Below are 23,617 nucleotides of genomic sequence, written 5' to 3'. Positions count from 1 at the left end.
GGCGCATGGGAGATTGCGAGCTGAGGCTCATAGGAAATTGCGGATGGCTAATGCTATAACGATAGCTGCTATACACGCGAGGCTATTTCATGTCAAAATAGGCTGCTCTGTTCATGTTTCGAGTAAATCTACGGATCGATATGGAAGGGAAACATAGGTAAGTAGTACCAATGCGTTAGATCGAACTTTAGTCAGTTCCAATCATTTTATAGGAGATCGTTCGAGAAACGCGATTGTTTACAGAGGGCTCGTTGGTTATTGGCTAGTGGGTGCATACCGCAACCCTAGTCAACCTCAGTTTGTTGCAGTAAAGCTTCTATTTTATGCGCCTTATAGTCCGGTGCGCCTTATATATGGACAAAGTTTTAAAATAGGCCGTTCATTGAAGGTGCGCCTTATACCCCGGTGCGCCTAATAGGGCGCAAAATACGGTAGGTTCAAACCCTGGCCGGGTCATACCAAAGACTATAAAAATGGGACCATTGCCTCCCTGCTTGGCACTCAGCATTAAGGGTTGGAATTGGGGGGTTAGATCACCAAATGATTCCCGGGCGCGGCACAGCTGCTGCTCACCTTCTCACAAGGGAGCACCTTCGGGGATGGGTTAAATGCAGAGACAAATTTCACCACACCCAGATATGTGTGTGACAATCATTGGGTCTTTACCTTTTACGTTTGTGCACTATACAGAAGAGGAGTTGTCGTGGTTACCAGGTAGCGAAGAGTATACAAGCAGGTAAAAAAGAAGCACAATATACTATATATGGTTTATTATAGGTTCATTCAATTTATGGGCACAAGTTTGTTGAGTGCAATTGGTTCAATATTCTATGTGGCACTGTGTGTTCGTTGTATTGACTCTTGTTTGGAAAATTGATTACCGTAATTTTCCATGTATAATACGCCCTCATGTATAAAACGCACCCTAAAAATGGAAAAAAAGCCTGTACCCATGTATAATACGCACCCAAATTTTGACTCCTACTTACCGTATTTTCCGCCCTATTAGGAGCACCGGGTTATAAGGCGCACCTTCAATGAACGGCCTATTTTAAAACTTTGTCCATATATAAGGCGCACCGGACTATAAGGCGCATAAAATAGAAGCTATACTGCAACAAACTGAGGTTGACTAGGGTTGGGTGACGAGCCCTCTGTAAACAATCGCGTTTCTCGAACGATCTCCTATAAAATGATTGGAACTGACTAAAGTTCGATCTAACGCATTGGTACTACTTACCTATGTTTCCCTTCCATATCAATCCGTAGATTTACTCGACACATTAACAGAGCAGCCTATTTCGACATGAAATAGCTTGCTGCGTATAGGAGCTATCGTTATAGCATTAGCCATCCGCAAAAACCCATGAGCCTCAGCTCGCAATCTCCCATGAGCCTCAGCAAATGGTAAACAATCGCGTTTCTCAAACGATCTCCTATATAATGATCGGAACTGACTAAAGTTTGATCTAACGCATTGGTACTACTTACCTATGTTTTGCTTCCATATCGATCCGTAGATTTACTCAAAACATTAACAGAGCAGCCTATTTTGACATGAAATAGCTTGCTGCGTATAGCAGCTATCGTTATAGCATTAGCCATCCGCAAAATCCCATGAGCCTCTGCTCGCAAGCTCCCATGAGCCTCAGCAAAGTGTAAACAATCGCGTTTCTCAAACAATCTCCTATAAAATGATCGGAACTGACTAAAGTTCGATCTAACGCATTGGTACTACTTACCTATGTTTCCCTTCCATATTGATCCGTAGATTTACTCGAAACATTAACAGAGGAGCCTATTTTGACATGAAATAGCTTGCTGCGTATAGCAGCTATCGTTATAGCATTAGCCATCCGCAAAATCCCATGATCCTCAGCAAAGTGTAAACAATCGCGTTTCTCAAACAATCTCCTATAAAATGATCGGAACTGACTAAAGTTCGACCTAACGCATTGGTACTGCTTACCTATGTTTCCCTTCCATATCGATCCGTAGATTTACTGGAAACATTAACAGAGCAGCCTATTTTGACATGAAATAGCTTGGTGCGTATAGCAGCTATCGTTATAGCATTAGCCATCCGCAAAATCCCATGAGCCTCAGCTCGCAATCTCCCATGAGCCTCAGCAAAGTGTAAACAATCGCGTTTCTCAAACGATCTCCTATAAAATGATCGGAACTGACTAAAGTTCGATCTAACACATTGGTACTGCTTACCTATGTTTCCCTTCCATATCAATCCGTAAATTTACTCGAAACATTAACGGAGCAGCCTATTTTGAAATGAAATAGCCTCGCGGGTACAACAGCTATTCGGTGACGCCCCCTGACTACAGTTACCGTAATGTTGGGAAGCGATCCGACCTTGTAATTTACTAGTCGTACTAAAACGTACTAAAACATTTTGGCAGAGCACTGTGTACAACCAGTATGGATCAACAAATTCATCAATTGATCCATATATAAGGCGCACCGGACTATAAGTCGGCTTTTGAGAAAATGTTAGGGTTTTCAGGTGCGCCTTATAGCCTGGAAAATACGGTAAGTCCGTAAACGTAAAATTATTTCGGAAAAAAGATCATCTTTGGGAACAACTTGATGTTATTCTGCCGGTCAGTATCACTGCGTATGCGCTAGCAAACTCGATAGCGAAGAAATATGTGAGACTCTCAACGGGATCAACAACATTTGAGTGATGTTCCAGTTAAGTCAAGTCAAGTCAAATTCATTTGTATAGCCCTAAATCACAAGCAGTCTCAAAGGGCTTCACATAGACAGAAATTAACAATTATTCTCAAAGCATCCCCTGATCTTAAGCTCCCAAATCCCAGCTAATAGTTATTCATTATCTTTCTGTGTGTTCACAATTGTCATGGTGATCTTTCTGGTGATTTCTTAACTAGGCTGGATGTATTTTTTTTGTTGGCGTTGATTTCTCCGACTGCCCAGAAAGTCACCATTGCGATCAGTTAGGTTAAAATGAAAAGAGAGGAAAGTGACGTGCGGACATGTGAAAAAGGCGGCTCTGTATGGGAGAAGTTGAAGAGGAATAAAAACCCTTGGAAACCAAAACTTGCCCCACGTCGTGACTCGGAGCCGCAACAAATGTTTCGGATTTGTGTAGGGTACATTGTGAGAGCAAACGAGCAGGTGATCGAGCAAGCGTCTGATACGAGAGCATTGTGTTCGTATGGAGCGTGTTTGAAGTGAACAGCAGAGAAGAAAGGAACAAGGCAAAGTGTTGTGAAATAAAATATTACCTGTAATACGCATTTTGTTATTTGCTGATTGAAAATGCTAATTAAACTGTGAATTGAAACTAATAGGTAGAGAACTGAACTCTTGCTCTTTATATAGCTGACGTGTCTTGCGCATCAGTTCTGTGCATATTGTCATGGCGGCCTCCGTATGATATCCGGTCTGCGATGGAGATTAAAAAACAAACGATATTTGACAATAACACACCATCAAGGATTGCACCATTGCATCAAACGATGTGTCGTCAATTATGAATTTTACTGGCTGTGTGTTGGGCAGGATGGCTGAATGCGATGCGCGATTGACAACAAACAAGAAGAAAGGTGATTTCAAGTTTTATTTCGAGGGAGATTTGTCATGTCTTTTCCCCAGTTTTGCTATGTGTCTAGGTTGCCATAGTTTCTGTTCGCGTCGCCCCTCCCTTCCTGTGTCACCTCAATCAATGTAACGTATTTTGTATTTAAGTCCTGTCTGCCCCTCGCTCACCGTCGGATCATTGCATGTGTTACTGTCATAATCTCTGTTTGGTTTCTGTTCCTGTCTTTGGTAATGTCACCCTGTCTTTTTGTTCCACGTCTTTGTCGGTCAGTCCTGTTGTTGGTTTTGTTGTACCATGATTTTGTACCCATGTATAATGCGCACCCCAGATTTTAGGACAATAAATTAGTTAAATTTTGCGCATTATACATGGAAAAGCAAATGTGTAAATGTATGAATTCTTTATAATTGGAAAATGTAATATGAACTTTACTCGGATTTTGATACGGACCATTTTCTATGTTTTTAGTTTTGCAGTGCTCGTGAAACAGCCGAAATAAAGATTTACATCAGTAGACAGCAACACCGTTTATATAGATTCCAAGGGCTGCTACAAGTGTAAATACCGGGAGCATAAAGATTTTCATGGTAAAAAGGCTTTTTGGGTTGATTTATTGTGTGTGATGTTCTATTCTCATCCATGTACAATATGCAGTGCTGTGAGAAAGTATTGAGAGAGAGACAGAGACAGAGAGACAGAGAGAGCGAGAGAGCGAGAGAGCGAGAGAGTGAGAGCGAGAGAGAGAGAGAGAGAGAGAGAGAGAGAGAGAGAGAGAGAGAGACCCTCCATGTGTGGAGTTTGCATTTTCTCCCCGTGCGGGTTTCCTCCGGGAACTCCGGTTTCCTCCCCAAAACATCCAAATTGGCCGTGGGTGTGGGAGTGTGGATGGTTGTTCATCTCTGTGTGCCCTGCAATTGGCTGGGAACCAGAAGAGGGTGTCCCCCACCTACTGCCCGATGACTGCTGGGATAGGCTCCAGCACGGCTGCGACCCCAGTGGGGACAAGCGATGCAGAAGATGGATGGATGGATACACACCGATTTATTCATACCCAGGGGTAAATACAGAAATACATAGATAAATAAACAGATAGACAATACTAACATTGGTAACAGGAGATGGCTTAATATGAATGAATAAGGAAATAGGAAATAGATTAATAAATCAAATAAATAAAAATAAAGTGTCACAACCGTGAGCGCGCCCCAAGCCCGTGACGAGTTATAAGGTCTCACGGCATAGGGAAGGAAGGAACCCTGAAGTCTCTCCATGGAGCAAGACTATGTCAACAGCCTTATCACTGAATCTGCTCATCCGCCCACTGACGGTGCTCTACAGTGGGTGTTCGGGGTTGTCTTTGATGGCAGCAGCCTGGCCAACACCGGCTACTCTGCCACAGACGCCAGATCAGGTAGCTCCCTGCCCACAACAGAACACGCGTTCCTCACTAGTTTGTCCAGGTGGGGGGCATCCCTCTTCTTGACGCCATTCCCCCCAGCACACCACCGCAAGGAAGAGGGCGCTCGCCACAACAGAACGAAAAAACATACAGTCAGCATTGTCCTATTTTGCATAAAGCGTTCACATGCGCAGACCAGTTGAGTTTGTCATCCAACAGCACTCCAAGATATTTATAGGTCTGTGCTATCTCCACATAGTCTCCATTGATAGTCACCTGCTCAGGACAAGGCCTGGGCCTCCTGAGGTCCACCATCATTTCCCTGGACTTGGCGGTGTTTAGGTGCAGGTGGTTGGAGCTACAAGAATCAGCAAAGCGCCGAACAGGGCCCCTGTACTCCTCCTCCCGTCCATCTCTAATACACCCAACAATAGCAGTGTCATCTGCAAACTTCTGCACATGACAGAACTCAGAACTGTCCTGGAAGTCAAAGTTGTGCAGGATGAACAGGAAATGAGAGAGCACCATTCCCTGCGGTCCTCCCATGCTGCTCATCACCTTGCCTGACTTGCAGCCTCCCATGCGCACATACTGAGGTCTGCCAGTCAGGTATTCCATGATCCGTGCCCTCTGGTGTGACCTTATGCCCATCACCAACATCTTGTCACTCAGGACCACAGGGTGAATGGTGTTAAAGGCACTGGAGAAATTCAGGAAAGTAATCCTCACAGCCCCTTTTCCCTTGTCCAGGTGAAAGAGAGAGTGATGAAGCAGAGAGGCAACAGCATCCTCCACCTCCACCTTCTCCCGATAAGCATATGTAGAGGATTGTGAGCATGGCGAACCTGAGGTGGTGAAGCAACAAACGCTCCAGAGTCTTCATCATATGAGAAATCGGCGCAACTGGTATAAAGTCATTTAGCTCCGCAGGTCGCAGTTTCTTGGGGACAGGGACGATGCATGACATCTTCCACAGCTGAGGCACCAAACCTTTCTCCAGACTGATGTTAAAGACACGCTGGAGAGTGTAACTCAGCTTCAGAGCACAGGAGACGCAAACGAGGAGAGACACCGTCTAGACCAGCCCCTTACGGGGGCAGTCTCCTCAGCTGGCCACTCACTTGAGCTGCCATCACCCTGGGCGAAAGGGCAGACTGGGGAGCAGAAGGGGCCGGAGGGGGCGAGGGTGAAGACAGGCAGGTGTTGTTGAATCTGTTAAAAAAGACATTTAGCTGACTCGCCCTCTCCACACTGCCACTAACGGTGGCACTCTGCCTTGGACCGCAGCCGGTGATCAACCTTATCCCGTCCCATGCTTTTAGTGTAAAATTTGGTAGTGTAATATTTTATGTGTAAGATCCATCCATCCATCCATCCATCCATCCATCCATCCATCCATCCATCCATCCATCTTCCGCTTATCTGGGGTCGGGTCGCGGGGGCAGCAGCTTCAGGAGGGACTCCCAGACTTCCCTCTCCCCAGGCCAGCTGAGAGACATAGTCTCTCCAGCGCGTCCTGGGTCGTCCCCGGGGTCTCCTACCGGTGGGACATGCCCAGAACACCTCCCCAGGAAGGCGTCCAGGAGGCATCCTGATGAGATGCCCGAGCCACCTTATCTGGCTCCTCTCAACTTGGAGGAGCAGCGACTCTACTCCGAGTCTCTCCCGGATGACCGAACTTCTCACCCTATCTCTAAGGGAGAGCCCGGACATCCTGCGGAGAAAACTCATTTCGGCCGCTTGTATCCGGGATCTCGTTCTTTCGGTCACGACCCATAGCTCGTGACCATAGGTGAGGGTAGGAGCGTAAATCGACCGGTAAATTGAGAGCTTTGCCTTTTGTCTCAGCTCTCTCTTTACCTATACGGACCGGTACAGAGTCCGCATTACTGCCGACGCTGCACCGATCCGCCTGTCGATCTCGCGCTCCATCCTCCCCTCACTTGTGAACAAGACCCCAAGATACTTAAACTCCTCCACTTGGGGCAGGATCTCATTCCCGATCCGGAGAGGGCATTCCACCCATTTCCGATCGAGGACCATGGACTCGGATTTGGAGGTGCTGACCGCTTCACACTCGGCTGCGAACCGCTCCAGTGAGAGCTGGAGATCACAGCCTGAAGAAGCCAACAGCACCACGTCGTCTGCAAAAAACAGAGACGCGATGCTGAGGTCCCCAAACCGGACACCCTCAACGCTTCGGCTGCGCCTAGAAATTCTGTCCATAAAAATTATGAACAGAATCGGTGACAAAGGGCAGCCTTGGCGGAGTCCAACCCTCACTGGGAACGAATCCGACTTACTGCCGGAAATGCATCGGTGATACAGGGACCGAACAGCCCTTATCAGTTGGCTCGGTACCCCGTACTCCCGAAGCACCCCCCACAGAACCTCCCGAGGGACACGGTCGAACGCCTTCTCCAAGTCCACAAAACACATGTGGACTGGTTGGGCGAACTCCCATGCACCCTCGAGGATCCTGCTGAGGGTGAAGAGCTGGTCCACTGTTCCACGGCCAGGACGAACGGAGGTCGCGGTTTCTTGGGGACAGGGACGATGCATGACATCTTCCACAGCTGAGGCACCAAACCTTTCTCCAGACTGATGTTAAAGACACGCTCGAGAGTGTCACTCAGCTTCAGAGCACAGGAGACGCAAACGAGGAGAGACACCGTCTAGACCAGCCCCTTACGGGGGCAGTCTCCTCAGCTGGCCACTAACTTGAGCTGCCATCACCCTGGGCGAAAGGGCAGACCGGGGAGCGATTCTGCGTACAGGAATTCAACTGTTCCTCCTGAATCCGAGGTTCAACCTCCCGACGGACCCTCCTCTCCAGCACCCCTGAATAGACCTTACCAGGGAGCCTGAGGAGTGTAATTCCCCTGTAATTGGAACACACCCTCCGGTCCCCCTTCTTAAAGAGGGGAACCACCACTCCAGTCTGCCAATCCAGAAGCACTGTCCCCGATGTCCACGCGATGCTGTAGAGACGTGTCAGCCATGACAGCCCCACAACATCCAGAGCCCTTAAGAAATCCGGGCGGATCTCATCCACCCCAGGGGAAGTCAGTGACTTCGACCCCAGAGATTGGAGAGTCCGCCTCAGAGTCCCCAGGCCCTGCTTCCACAATGGAAGGCGTGTCGGTGGAATTGAGGAGGTCTTCGAAGTATTCTCCCCACCGACTCACCGCGTCCCGAGTCGAGGTCAGCAGCACGCCATCTCCACTGTAAACAGTGTTGACGTTGCACTGCTTCCCCCTCCTGAGACGCCGGACGGTGGACCATAATTTCCTCGAAGCTGTCCAGAAGTCATTCTCCATGGCCTCGCCAAACTTTTCCCACGTCCGGGTTTTTGCTTCGCAACCGCCGAAGCCGCGTTCCGCTTGGCCATCCGGTACCTGTCAGCTGCCTCCGGAGTCCCGCAGGCCAAAACGGCTCGATAGGACTCCTTCTTCAGCTTGACGGCATCTCTTACTGCTGGTGTCCACCAGCGGGTTCGGGGATTGCCGCCACGACAGGCACCAATGACCTTACGGCCACAACTCCGGTCGCTTGCCTCAACAATGGAGGCACGGAACAAGGTCCACTCGGACTCAATGTCCCCTGCCTCCCCCGGGACGTGGGAAAAGCTCTGCCAGAGGTGGGAGTTGAAGCTCTTCCTGACAGGGGATTCCGCCAGACGTTCCCAGCAGACCCTCACAGAGCGTTTGGGTCTGCCAGATCGGACCGGCATCTACCCCCACCATCGGAGCCAACCAGGTGGTGATCAGTTGACAGCTCCGCCCCTCTCTTCGCCCGAGTGTCCAAAACATGCGGCCGCAAATCCGATGACACGACTACAAAGTCGATCATCGAACTGCGGCCTAGGGTGTCCATGTGCCAAGTGCACACATGGACACCCTTATGTTTGAACACGGTGTTCATTATAGAAAGTCCGTGTCGAGCACAGAAGTCCAATAATAGAACACAGCTCGGGTTCAGATCGGGGGGGCCGTTCCTCCCAATCACGCCCCTCCAGGTCTCACTGTAATTGCCCACGTGAGCATTGGATTTACCCAGTAGAACGATGGAGTCCCCAGAAGGAGCGCTCTCCAGCACTTCCTCCAGGGACTCCAAGAAGGGTGGGTACTCTGAGCTGCCGTTTGGTGCATCGACACAAACAACAGTCAGGACCCGTCCCCCCACCCGAAGGCGGAGGGAGGCTACCCTCTCGTTCACCGGGGTGAACCCCAATTTGCAGGCGCCCAGCCGGGGGGCAATAAGTATACCCACACCTCCTCAACGCCTCTCACCGTGGGCAACTCCAGAGTGGAAGAGAGTCCAGCCCCTCTTGAGAGGGCTTGAACCGGAACCCAAACTGTGCGTGGAGGCAAGTCCGACTATATCTAGTCGGAACTTTTCTGCCTCGCACACCAGCTCGGGCTCCTTTCCAGCCAGACAGGTGACATTCCATGTCCCAAGAGCCAGCTTCTGCAGCCGGGAATCAGACCGCCAAGGTCCCTGCCTTTGGCCGCCGCCCAGCTTGCACTGCACCCTCTCACAGGTGGTGAGCCCATGGGAAGGGGGACCCACATTTCCTTTTCGGGCTGTGCCCGGCCGGGCCCCATGGGCGAAGGCCCGGCCACCAGATAAGATATAAAAAAAAAAACAAGCGGATGGGACCAGTACCTAGACACCCCAGGGACGTACGCCAGGATCCTGTTTGTGGACTTCAGATCGGCGTTCAACACCATCGTTCCCGACATCCTCCACCAGAAGTTCATCCAGCTCGCGGTGCCTGCCTCCACCTGTCAGTGGATCACCAGCTTTCTGACCAACAGGAGACAGCATGTGAGGCTGGGGACTATCACATTCGACACCCGGACCACCAGCACTGGCGCCCCCCAGGGGTGGGTCCTCTTCTTCTGTCTCTACACCAATATTTGCTCCTCAGGCGACTCTTCTGTGAAGCTTCTGAAGTATGCAGATGACACCACTCTCATCGGACTGATTCGGGACGGTGACGAGACTGCGTACAGACAGGAGGTGGAGCGGCTGGTCCACTGGTGCAGCCAAAACCACCTAGAGCTGAACCCGCTCAAGACCATGGAGATGACAGTGGACTTCAGGAGAGACCCTTCACCCCTCACGATCCTCAGTAATGCTATTCCGTCCACAGACACCTTCAAGTTCCTGGGATCCACAAGCTCTCGGGACCTGAAATGGACCACATAGACTGTGTGTGGTTTATAATCCAATGTATTTTATAGTGCAGAAAATACGGTAGCTTTCATCTGCAACGTGATCAGACCCCGTCCCACTCTACCACCACACCTCAGTCCAACAATTTCTTAAAAATCGATGCATAATAATTTCAATTTGTTCGTTATGCCATCTTGACGAATCCCAAGTTTGTTCCTCTAGAACAGGGGTGGCCAACCAGTCAGAGATTAAGAGCCACATTTTTCACTGTTACCGCAAAGAGCCACATCATACACATGAGCACATATGAACTAATCCCCCCCCCCGGCCGCTTGGTTTTAAATGGGCCTCATTTTTTACTGCGTTACCGCAAAGAGCCACGTCATACACATGACCACACATGAACTAACCCCCCCCCCCCCCCCGCCTGCTCGGTTTTAAATGGCCCACGTTTTCCCTGCTATTTTGAGAATGAAACTGACACGAATTGTTTCCTCGAATGGGTTTGCCCCTCCTCCTTTGCGGGATTTCACCTCATGTGCATGCACGTTTGACGAAAATACCATATTGAACTCAAGCGAAGCGAACGCGCAGCGTTTGACGAAAATACCGTATTGAACTCAAGCGAAGCGAACACAGAACCCCCCCCCCCAAAAAAAACACAAACGATATCAACGTCAAGGAGCCGCATGAAACCAGGCAAGGAGCCGCATGTGGCTCGCAAGCCGCGGGTTGGCCATCCCTGCTCGAGAATGTTATCAGTCACTTCATCCTTACATCATCATCGCCTCCTACTAATCGGTGACTTCCACATCCACGTCGACCAGCCAACTGCTCCACTGACGTCTGACTTCATCTCCGTTCTGGACTGCTTTCATCTCACCCAGCACATCAACTTCCCCACCCACACCAAAGGCCACACCCTGGATATAGTATGCTCCTCCTTTCCACTCACATCCAACCCCCGTCCTCTCACCTTTCCACTGTCAGATCATCTCTGCATCCTCTTCTCCGCCCCTCTACCCTCGCCTCATAAATCCACAAAGCGCACCATCTCCTACCGCAACATCAAGACTGTAAACCCAATCACGCTTTGCCAGCTCTTATCCTCTGCTCTTCCCTCCGACCCCACTTCTTCCTCCCCTGATGACCTTGCCACCACGCTCAACAACATCCTTTCTGACTCCCTTGATTCCCTAGCCCCCTGGAAAACTTCCTCTGTTACATTCACTAACTCTGCCCCTTGGTACACACCGGAACTCCGCACCATGAAACAAACTGGCCGTTAACTCGAACGCCTCTACAAAAGAACCCGCCTCACCGTCCATGCCGAAACCTTTAAACAACACATCTCCTCCTATCGTGATGCTCTTCTTGCTGCCAAATCTGCTTACTTCTCATCTCTCATTAATAACACCAACTGAAACCCCCGCATACTGTTCTCCACCCTCAACAAATGGCTCCAGCCACCGGTCACCAAGCCACCCTCCTCACCCGCCCTCTGTAACTCCTTCCTTGTCAACTTTAACAACAAAATCGCCCAAATCAACAGTTCTCTGACCGACACCATCAATAACCTCCTCCCCTGCCCTCCTGCCCCCCCTTCCTGACCGCCCGCCCTTTCCCTCTCTCACTGCCTTCTCCCTTGTTGACTCCTCCACTATCTTAGACATCATTACCTCATCCAAGACAACCACCTGCTCTCTTGACCCTCTTCCAACGACCTTAACTAAGGCCTGCCTCCCTGTCCTCCTCCCCTACCTCACCACCCTTTTTAATCAGTCTTTATCCCTTGGCCACTTTCCCACTGTCTATAAACTTGCAGCCATCACCCCCATCCTCAAAAAGCCCACCTTGGACCCACTCAACCTCTCCAACTACCATCCCATCTCCAACCTTTCATTCCTTTCCAAAACCCTTGAACGCATTGTCTCCGCCCAACTCCACACCCATCTCCAGTCCAACAACCTCTATGAACCCTTCCAGTCCGGATTCCGCCCACTTCACAGCACCGAAACAGCTCTAGTTAAAGTCACCAACGATCTCCTCATTTCTGCAGACTCTGGTGCCCTCAACATCCTACTACTACTTGACCTTAGCGCAGCCTTTGACACTGTGAACCATTCCATCCTTCTCCAAAGGCTGCGCCAACTAGGTGTTGAGGGCACTGCACTCGACTGGCTCACCTCCTAGTCAAGTCAAGTCAAGTTTATTTGTATAGCCCTAAATCACAAGCAGTCTCAAAGGGCTTCACATAGACAGAAATTGACAATTATTCTCAAAGCATCCCCTGATCTTAAGCTCCCAAAAGGGCAAGGAAAAACTTAAAAACCCCTAGCAGGGGGAAAATGAGAAACCTTGAGAAGGGACCACAGATGGAAGGATCCCCCTTTCAGGATCACCAGGTTGAAATGGATGCAGAGAGGGCACAAATGATACAACATGAAAATCAATTAAATAAAAAGTGGATCTCCATGTCACAGCAGAGGGCTGCCGAAAGGAGCCCTCAATTGTCCTGGCAGTGCTCTTCGAGGAGGTTGAGCTGCAGTTCCCCTATCCTGAATTGGCCACGAGAATCCAGATAGCCGCTGTCAGCATGGGTACCACCTAACCACCTCCCCGGCCGGGGAGGGGGGAGGGAGGGGGTGGAGAGGGAACCTACCTCACCAACAGAAACCAGTTCCTCTCTCTCTCCGGTCACACATCCATCCTCTCCCCAGTTACACAAGGGGTCCCCCAAGGCTCAGTTCTTGGCCCCCTCCTATTCATCTGTTACCTCTTTCCCCTTGGTACTGTCATCCGCAAACTCAATCTGGACTTCCACTGCTACGCTGATGACACCCAGATCTATATACATACGACACAAACCCGGAACCCTTCCCTCACCCATTTTGAAACCTGCCTCTCTACAATAAAAGCATAGCTGACCCACAACTTTCTCAAACTCAACAGTGACAAAACAGAGCTCCTCCTCATAGGCACTAAATCCTCCCTTAATAAAACTGGATCCATCACACTCACCATTGACTTCTCAAACATCACTCCCTCCCCTCTGGCACACAATCTTGCCGTTATTTTTGACCTCACACTGTCCTTTCAACCTCATGTTAGCTCAGTTGTCAAGACCTCCTACTTCCACCTCCGACGCATTGCTAAAATCCGGCACTGCCTTTCTCTCCCTGCCGCTGAATCTCTCATCCACGTCTTCATCTCATCCCGGCTTGACTACTGCAACTCCCTTCTCACTGGAATCACTGCTCACTCACTCCATAGACTTCAACTAGTCCAAAACTCTGCTGCCCGCCTCCTTACCCACACCCGGTCCCGTGAACACATCACTCCTGTTCTCCACTCTCTTCACTGGCTCCCCATGAAGGAGCGTATCATCTTCAAGATACTCCTCCTCACCTTCAAAGCCCTTCACCACCTGGCTCCAACTTACCTATCCGACCTCCTTGTCCCCTACTGCCCCAACCGTCCCCTCCGATCCTCCAAGACTTCACGTCTGACAGTCCCAAAATCCAAACTCAAATCCTTCGGTGACAGAGCCTTCTCCTGCACATCACCCCGACTCTGGAACTCTCTCCCCCAGTCTGTCTGTGACTCACCCACACTCCCCATATTTAAGTCCCGTCTAAAAACTTACCTCTTCTCCCAAGCTTATGACCTCCCCTACCCATAACTGGTTTCCTCTTCTTAAGTTTATCCGATTGTTTTCTCCCCACCCCCCCTCATGTATGTCTTTGCCTTGTTCCCTGTAAGCGTCTTTGGGTTCTAGAAAAGCGCTATACAAATTTAATGAATTATTATTATTAATTATTATTATCATAGTTTACTACCCTTCTTTACACATTTCGCTGTAGATTAGAAAATAAATGTTGCCCATATCAAGTATTGATTGTGTACTGTGTGTGTTCGATATTAGTCTATGGTTCTATTCCACTTCGTGCCTTGTGGCACATAAGGCCTTCACAGAGCGCTTCCACTTGTCACGGTCAGCTGCTGCAGTCCTCGCTTCGGACCATGACTTCCATCCTGCTTTTTTCCTTTCTTTCTCAACAGTACGCCTCCAGGTCGTCTTCGGTCTTCCTTTCCTTCTTTTTCCTTCTGGTGCCCAGGTCACGGCTGTGTTGCAGTCGTTGTGCTCCTGCCGTCGTATGTGTCCAATCATTTTCCATCTACGCATCCTAACTTCTTCACTCAACGGCTCCATTTCAGGTCTTTCTAGTAGGTATTTAGTGCTGAGGTGGTCTTGCCAATGTATGGAGAGTATTCTTTGTAGGCATCAGTTGTGGAACACATCAATTGCCTTTATTCATTTTCCACGTTTCACATCCATACAGCAGTACTGGCACTACTAGCATCTTATAAAGGTTTAGCTTGGTTCTTCTTGAGATGTCATTGGAGCTCCAGGTCTTTTTAAGTTTGATAAATGCGCCTCTTGCTTTTGACAGCCTATTCTTCAGATCTTTCATACCGCCACCCTCTTTACATACTAGCCTATAATTAAGAATAAATCAGTTCAGACAATGGATGGGTGGCTCTATGAGTATAGCATTTTGCCCTGAGCATCCTAGAACATCTCAGCAACTCAAAAGTTGTCCTACATTGCTATCCCACGGAGATTACCATCACAACAATATGAGGCGATTATCAGTTCCCTGTATATATAACAAGCAATAAAAATGGACCAGCAACATTACTCACCCTGCCATGCTAATTTTGAAAATACTTTTTCGCAGGTGACTGTATAATACATGTGGAGTTGCTTGGTAGTGTTTACGTGAGGACACAGTTCTCCTTTTTTGCCGAAGCGGGGATGCAGTTTCCTCTCTAGAGTGAACAGTAGTAGGTTTCTACACTAAAAAAGATCTAGCCAGTTTGTAACATTTTCCGCTCACTCTATAAAAAATGCATTCTTCTCATCCTGATCCTGCTGTGATAAATATTCAAATATTAAATAAATATTATAATTATAATTATAAATATTTGAGATCAACAGTGTGCAAAATAGTATTGAACTCTTGTTAATTTAAACACCTGTTCAGCCAACCACCCTATGTGTCTCAGGTGAGGCTGTGTGGCGATGGAGGTAGAGGCTCCCAAGTAAGCATTTATGTGAGCCAGTGTCTGTGGGAGCAGGGCAGCAATGTTGGTGTGGATGGCAGTGAACCAGGAGTTGGCAGTGGGGGCATCTTTACAACGAAGTACCACTGTGTGCAGTCCATCTGGGGAATGGAGCTCCAACAGTCTGAAAATGAAGAAAGGCAAAATAAATGATCTGGTGCCATACGGAAACCTTCTATCTCCAAATCCATAAACTTAGGGAGCCAAAAGAGGAACCCCCCCCCCCCCCTAAAAAAATGTTTGTTAATTCATTTACCAAATTTTCCAGACTATAGTCGTCAGACCAGCCATAAAATGCATAATAAAAACGAAAAAGACATATACAAGTCAAACCGGAGTATAAGTCACATTTTTGTGATACATTTATTTGATAAAACCCAACACCAAGAACAGACATGTCATCTTGAAAGGCAATTTAAAATAACAATACAATAGGCAACAACAGGCTGAACGTACGGTATGCTAACCAGGGCTGTGGACTCGGGGACTCGGACTCGTTCGGACTCGGTCATTTTTGCCGGACTCGGACTCGGTGCTGATTTTGACCGAGTCCACCGAGTCCGACAATAAAAAAAAGAGGCAAGACACAGCCAGAGAGTGTCAGGTTACAGTCAGCGCGGTAGGAGTTGGAAGAAGCAGTAAAAACTCCACCAAACTCGTCGTAATGACCCGTGATATATGTTATATCCTTACTATTTTCCAGGTCCTTAGATAGCAAGAATAGGTCGTGAATGATAACTGCTTTATTCCTTACTCACAGTGCGCTCACAGGGCGTACCACAACAACACGGGATTTGAGTTAGCCCAAAATACACAACATCTCTTCCCCAATGAACGTGCTATATGCATGAACAACATAGTCTTATGCACCTATAACTTGACATCTTCAAGATCTATCAATAACTACCATTAAACAATTATCATATATGGTCCAGAGAATTATGACGATAATATTCCCATGAAACCTTAACTTTGGGTGAGGGTAGACTACCTCGAATTATACCGAATTATAGCGAAAAACCGATGTCGTACGGCGTCGTACGGCGTCAGCACTATGTTGTTTTCAATAAAAACATGAAGAACTCACGTTTGCGTCAGTCAATTTTAATTTTTATCAAGGATTATTCTCATTTGATGTCTTTAAATTCATCCGCGTTCTGCCATTGAAGCGGGGTGCATTCAAAGACCAGTCGTACAGACGGAAACGTTTTGTGATCAATTGATCGCGGATGAATTTAAAGACATCAAATGAGAATAATCCTTTATAAAAATTAAAATTGACTGACGCAAACGTGAGTTCTTCATGTTTTTATTGAAAACAACATAGTGCTGACGCCGTACGACATGGGTTTTTCGCTTTCCAAATAAGGGGTCATCACTAATTGTGTTTAGATTAATGTCTGAGCTATAATGGTGTAATTAGTATCTGTTTATTGTATTCGTTTATATGTTTAATAAAGACAAAGCCATCACAAAAGGTGTTGTAATTATTTGGATTTTGATCTAAATTAGCCTTGAATAAAGACTAAGCAGTCACATGAATTAACAGAAAAAATGGACAGCCGGAAAAAAAAAATGTCAGTTGTTGAGGGGTCTCCCAGCTAAACTTTAAATTTGACTTCCTTAAATACCACAATGTTATTTGTCGGAGCACCGTGCAATTGTACGCCAGTGAAGATGGTTCTGGATCAAATATTGAGCTATTCCAAGCCCAAAGTAAGAGCCACATCAACTTGCCCAGCCACCTGGGCAAATACGGCTACAAACGCCTGCAAACAAGCTCAAATGGCTGCTAGTAGCTCTGACGTTAATGGCTCTTCAGTGGTCTCCCTAGATGCTTTATCCATGAGTCTACTTCTTGCTGAATTACCATAACTGTTATTTGTAGGTGCACCGCGTAATGTTACGACAGTGAAGATGGTTTTGGTTCAAATAATGAGCGAGTCCAAGCCCAAAGTAAGCGCCACATCAACTTGCCCAGGCACCTCGGCAAAAACGGCTATGAACGCTAGCAAACAAGCCAAAATCGCTGCTAGTAGCTCTGAAGATAAGGGCTGTCTCCCTGGATGCTCTATCCATGAGTCTACTCGTTGCTGAACTGGATAAACAAGGACTTTCGCTCACGGAGGACATGACGTTGCTGATCCAAGATTCCGCGAAGCAGTGAATAGCTTTAATGGCCGCCTAATGGTGACAGAAACTTTGACTGGAAATAACTCGAGGACGAAGACAAAAGTGGAACAAATTGAGGCTCTTAATAAAGTGTAACAAGACTGTCTTGAAGACTGAGAATCGTTCGGAGGGTCAAGCTCCAGAAAATTAATGTACGGTGACGTCGTGCTTTGTGAGCGGTCACCTTAGCATCCCAGTGTCCTTTGTTAAGCAATTGCCTTTTTTCAGCATTTCTTGAAGCCAATTTATGTGCATATTTGAGTCTTTTCTTTAAAGTAAAAAAAAAGTCAAGACACACAAAGGGATCGAAATTACGTTCCCACTATCCCACGGTGACAAGACATAGTATACAATATACATACAAGTAAACAACACAAAAAGTAAAAACAAGAAAGCACAAACAATGAATAAATGAGAGCGATGAATAAATAATAAATAAACAAATAACATAATAAATATGAGGAGCAAAACTGAGACAGTGTGCATACAGCAAACAGTCAGAATACAGCGCAAAAGTACAGGGCGCTACGCAGAAGGGGGGAGAGAGTTCAGGATCCTAACAGCCTGGAGTATGAAGCTGTTGGTGAGTCAGGTGGTGCGGGAGCGCAGGCTGTTATAACCCTAACCCTAACCTCTTCCCAGAGGGCAGAAGATCAAACAAAGAGTGAGTGGGATGACTCACATCACTCACAATCGTGGTCACCTTGCGGGTGAGATGGGAGGTGTAAATCACCTACGTACTGCGAATGTGTCTTTGAATTGTTACCTTGTGAACTTAATCCAAAACATAGATCAATGGGGAGACGTAGCTCTGCCATATATAAGGAGAAACGGAGTTTCGCCATTCACGTCATTTTTTGTACAATTATGAGCATGCACCAAAGGTCTCACACTCCACTTCTCTTTTTTTCCCTCATCTAGGGTTTCTAAGAGGTGGAGAAGAGTCCAGTTGAACCTTTCCACAGGATTTCCCCTTGGGTGGTAAGGTGTAGTGCAGGGGTCGGCAACCCGCGGCTCCAGAGCCGCATGTGGCTCTTTAGCCCCCCCTTAGCGGCTACCTGGAGCTTTTGCAAAAATGCGTGAAAATGGAAAAAGATGTTTTTTGTTGTTGGTGTTTTTTTTTTAAATATGGTTTTTAGATGTTTTTCATGACACAAACATTCTTATGCTGTAAAAATCTATGTAGTTATAAATATATTAAAACGCCGAATTTCAGAATGGTGTCAAACAGCCAAATTACATCATAGCCTGCGACACAGCACAGGTGAGTTGTTAACAAAGGGGTGTGAGAGAGTGATGGGCCATGGATTCAAAAGTCAAACAGAGAAAGATTGCTGATGAGAACAGTGGGTTTAAGAAAGACCGGACTGAACCATTTGCTTTCATTGCCAATGCCGAAGGATTGCCTGCATGTTTGACTTGCAATGAGAAGTTGTCAAATCACAAGAAGAGCAATTTGGAGCGACATTTTCAGCTAAAGCATTCTAAATTTGCTGCCGATCACCCAGTTGGAACTGAAAGGAAAGGAGAAATTGGAGGACCGAAAAAACGGTTTCAAGAAGTGGATTGCATCTCCAAACTCTACTACTGCTGTAAGTTTTGTTGCAGCCCGGGAGATAATATAGTTCGGAAAACCATTCGCCGATGGTGAGTACTGTCCTCAGACTGTTGAACAGTCGACCTAGCATTCCCCTGCGCACTTCGTAGACACTGTTTTTGTTTCCTTCATTGCTGCACTTTATATTTATCTTATTTATCTTATCTTATTTCATATTTATATAGCTATGTCACTTTTTATCCAGCCGATATGTTATTCTTTTGTTGAGAGCCGTATGCATCGTAATTTCGTTTTGTGTGCACTGTGTGTTTACAAAATGACAATAAAGTCTGTCTAAGTCTAAGACATGAAGGATTCATTCATTAGACTACCAGAGTGCCTATTTTCGGACTTCAAAAACAAAACCGAGATCATTCAGAAAATTAAAGACATCCCACGCGCTGCAAAAACAGTGAAGGAAAGGGTAATTAAAATGGCAAACAACATCAGCAAATCAAGGGCATCATTTCAGCTCCAATTTTCTCAATGGCCTGGGACGAGTCGTGTGATGTGACCGATGTCGAACAGACAGCTCTGCTATGCAACGGTGCAGGTACGTGAACTCTAATGGGCCGCAACAAAACACAAGACATTAATATTGTAATGGAAGTTCGGCCAAACTTGAAGTAGCAATAGGCCTATCGTACATCAGTAGTCACGTGGTGCGTAATTCTCTCCAGGATGCGCTGCAGGGAAAACAAACATTTAATCGTGAATGTTCATTTTGTATTTGTAGCCTCCTTAATTTATTTTAATAGTTGGAATGCATACAGCTTATGTATTGACAGTCTATGTTGGCTAAAATAAAAGGCTTTTAGATTTTTGCGGCTCCAGACAGGTATGTTGTTGTTTTTTTGGGCCAATATGGCTCTTGAACATTTTGGGTTGCTGACCCCTGGTGTAGTGCATGACTTGGAGATTCCAGCAAGCTTACAAAGCTCCACTACAAACTCCGACTCAAAACAGGCTCCTTGACCACTATCCAGTCTGCGAGGAAAACCGATGATGAAATTCTCCCACAATACTGTGGCAGATTAATCTCTTGTCAGATATGCGTGGGCATAATTCCCGTAATAATCACCACCAGTGGCGTAGCCAAGCCGGGGCGAGCCGGGGCGGAGCCCCGATTAGGACTCACTGCGCCCCGGTTGAAAAAAATCTAGCTTTTTCGATTCTTCATTTTCATGCCGTTTTTTTCTTTCGGTCTTGCGCGAATGTGCTTGCGTTATTCTATGTGTGCGATGTTATCCATTCACCATTCGCCTCCCGGACCCGGATGTTGTTTTAGCGATCAGTGAACGGCGTGGGTGATGTTCGATTTTTTTTTCCAGTGGGCGCGCGCCCCTACTGGAAAAATTCCTGGCTACGCCACTGGTCCCCACCAGTACATTTCTGGTGTCTCTTCATTCGGGCTCTAATGACAGAAAGTCAACACAAATTAACTCAAGTGGACCGTCAACTTTAATGTTGACAATCTCGGATGTCCTCTGAACCCTAACCTTGCGTCTCACGCATCTTTCACAGCTTTTACATTGGTCTTTGATATATTTTCCTAGCCTGTGCCAATAGAACCTTGCTCTTGCTAGTTCCAATGTTCCTCCAATGCCCAAATGGCCTACCTCATCATGAACAGCTTGAAAAGCTCTCTCTCTGTGACTATTAGGCATGACGATTTGGTGAAAAAGCTTTGCCCTCTTATTGAAGACTTTACGATGCAACACTCCATCCACCAAGATCAACTTGGAACTCTCGTGAAAGGAGCGCTACTTCGGACTCATCAGCCTCCAGATCAATGTCTTGGTGTCAATTTCAGTTCCAAGGATTTCAATGATACGTGCCAAGAACCCATCTCGCCCCTGCAGCCTATGCCAGTCCTCCATAGACATCTCTGGCAAAGAAGAATGTCCAAACACTGGATCTTCCAAATCATCTGGAACCGCACCTTCATCACACAACAAGGTTTCAACGGCTGCTATTTCACTGTCGACATGCCGTGTTTCCTTTGGTGAAACTATATGAACATTGGCAACATGACACATGCAAAGAGCGTTCACTGTCTCCATCCATCCATTTTCTGTACCGCTTTGTCCCCACGAGGGTCGCGGCCGTGCTGGAGCCTACCCCAGCCGTCATCGGGCAGTAAGCGGTGGACACCCTGAACCAGTTGCCAGCCAATCGTTCACTGTCTCTTCACTCAAAATTTTAAATTCCTCAGGTGACCAACTGAAACAATTTAGCATGTCAGAGATTCTTTGCTCCATTTCCCGTGACATTATCTGGGCAGGGTTCGTGAGGTCTTCAGGAAAGTCCATCAGCGTCAACGTTTTGTTGCCCCGATTTGTAATATCAAAATTGTACATAGAGCAGCAAGCCACCTGTGACTTGAACATCTATACCTCCGCACTAGTAAGCACATGGGTTAAGGGATTATTATCAGTCAAAACCTTGAAGCTAGCCCCCATATAAATAGTCATGTATTTTTTCACGAACCATCCACTTGAGTGCTAAACATGTGAGTTTATACACCAGGTAGTTCTTCTCACTTTTTGAAAGGCCACAACTTGCATAAGCCACAACTCTCATCTGACCATCTTGAACCTGATATAGGGCAGCACCTAAACCAGTTAGACTGGCATCCGTGTGAAGCAAATAAGGATGCTACCAGTTAGAGAACGCAAAGACAGGCGTTGATGTTAATTTCTCAATAATTTGGTCAAATGCAGTTTGGCATGCGGTAGTCCAATTTTCCCCAAGGGGATGTGACAATTTACGCGGACAAGACTTGGAACTCTTGTACCTGGGAGCTAGCTCACCTTTCAACAGATCATTTAAAGGTCTGACAAATTTAGCATAATCCTTCACAAAACGTCTGTAGTATCCAGTGAAGCCCAAGAATGAATGCAGCTGTTGTAGGCTGTGGTCATTCCTTTACAGCAGCAACTTTGTCAGGATCAGGCTGGATTCCTTAAGCAGATATTACATGCCCTAAGTCTTTCAATGAAGTTTGAAAAAGTCTGCATTTGGATGGGGACAATTTGAGGCCAAATTCCGCAATACGTTTCAAGAACATCACCCTCTCCTCATGTTTCTCAGGATAGCGAGAAACATGCAGCCTATGCCAGTCCTCCATAGACATCTCTGGCAAAGAAGAATGTCCAAACACTGGATCTTCCAAATCATCTGGAACCGCACCTTCATCACACAACAAGGTTTCAACGGCTGCTATTTCACTGTCGACATGCCGTGTTTCCTTTGGTGAAACTATATGAACATTGGCAACATGACACATGCAAAGAGCGTTCACTGTCTCCATCCATCCATTTTGTGTACCGCTTTGTCCCCACGGGGGTCGCGGCCGTGCTGGAGCCTACCCCAGCCGTCATCGGGCAGTAAGCGGTGGACACCCTGAACCGGTTGCCAGCCAATCGTTCACTGTCTCTTCACTCAAAATTTTAAATTCCTCAGGTGACCAACTGAAACAATTTAGCATGTCAGAGATTCTTTGCTCCATTTCCCGTGACATTATCTGGGCAGGGTTCGTGAGGTCTTCAGGAAAGTCCATCAGCGTCAACGTTGTGTTGCCCCGATTTGTAATATCAAAATTGTACATAGAGCAGCAAGCCACCTGTGACTTGAACATCTATACCTTCGCACTAGTAAGCACATGGGTTAAGGGATTATTTTCAGTCAAAACCTTGAAGCTAGCCCCCATATAAATAGTCATGTATTTTTTCACGAACCATCCACTTGAGTGCTAAACATGTGAGTTTATACACCAGGTAGTTCTTCTCACTTTTTGAAAGGCCACAACTTGCATAAGCCACAACTCTCATCTGACCATCTTGAACCTGATATAGGGCAGCACCTAAACCAGTTAGACTGGCATCCGTGTGAAGCAAATAAGGATGCTACCAGTTAGAGAACGCAAAGACAGGCGTTGATGTTAATTTCTCAATAATTTGGTCAAATGCAGTTTGGCATGCGGTAGTCCAATTTTCCCCAAGGGGATGTGACAATTTACGCGGACAAGACTTGGAACTCTTGTACCTGGGAGCTAGCTCACCTTTCAACAGATCATTTAAAGGTCTGACAAATTTAGCATAATCCTTCACAAAACGTCTGTAGTATCCAGTGAAGCCCAAGAATGAATGCAGCTGTTGTAGGCTGTGGTCATTCCTTTACAGCAGCAACTTTGTCAGGATCAGACTGGATTCCTTAAGCAGATATTACATGCCCTAAGTCTTTCAATGAAGTTTGAAAAAGTCTGCATTTGGATGGGGACAATTTGAGGCCAAATTCTGCAATACGTTTCAAGAACATCACCCTCTCATGTTTCTCAGGATAGCGAGAGAATATTATGAGGTCATAAAGGAATGCAACAACTTCTTGGCGGTTAATACCCTCCATCACTTTTTCCATAGTTTGCTGGAAGGTTGGTGGGGAATTGGTCAAGCCTTGGGGCATTCTGTGAAATTGCCATGTACCAAATAGTGTTGTAAATGCAGTCTTTGGTCGATCAGATGGCTCCACTCCAGTTGATAATATCCACTTTTAAGAACAA

General features: G+C 46.9%; 1 protein-coding gene across 2 annotated transcripts in view; it reads right to left on the bottom strand.

Annotated features, from left to right (window-relative positions):
• The window catches only part of sntb2 (syntrophin, beta 2), a 140,539-nt gene that overhangs the window by 49,232 nt on the left and 67,690 nt on the right, over positions 1-23,617 (bottom strand). For both annotated transcript variants that reach the window (XM_061282206.1, XM_061282207.1), the window contains exon 3: positions 15,201-15,411. In XM_061282206.1, coding sequence (XP_061138190.1) covers positions 15,201-15,411 — 211 coding nt within the window. The remainder of the gene's footprint in view (positions 1-15,200; positions 15,412-23,617) is intronic.

Source organism: Syngnathus typhle, linkage group LG7 (assembly GCF_033458585.1).
Source record: "Syngnathus typhle isolate RoL2023-S1 ecotype Sweden linkage group LG7, RoL_Styp_1.0, whole genome shotgun sequence".
Lineage (NCBI taxonomy): Eukaryota > Metazoa > Chordata > Actinopteri > Syngnathiformes > Syngnathidae > Syngnathus > Syngnathus typhle.
The sequence above is the reverse complement of the archived record's forward strand: the minus strand, read 5'-3'. Positions and strand labels throughout refer to the sequence as shown.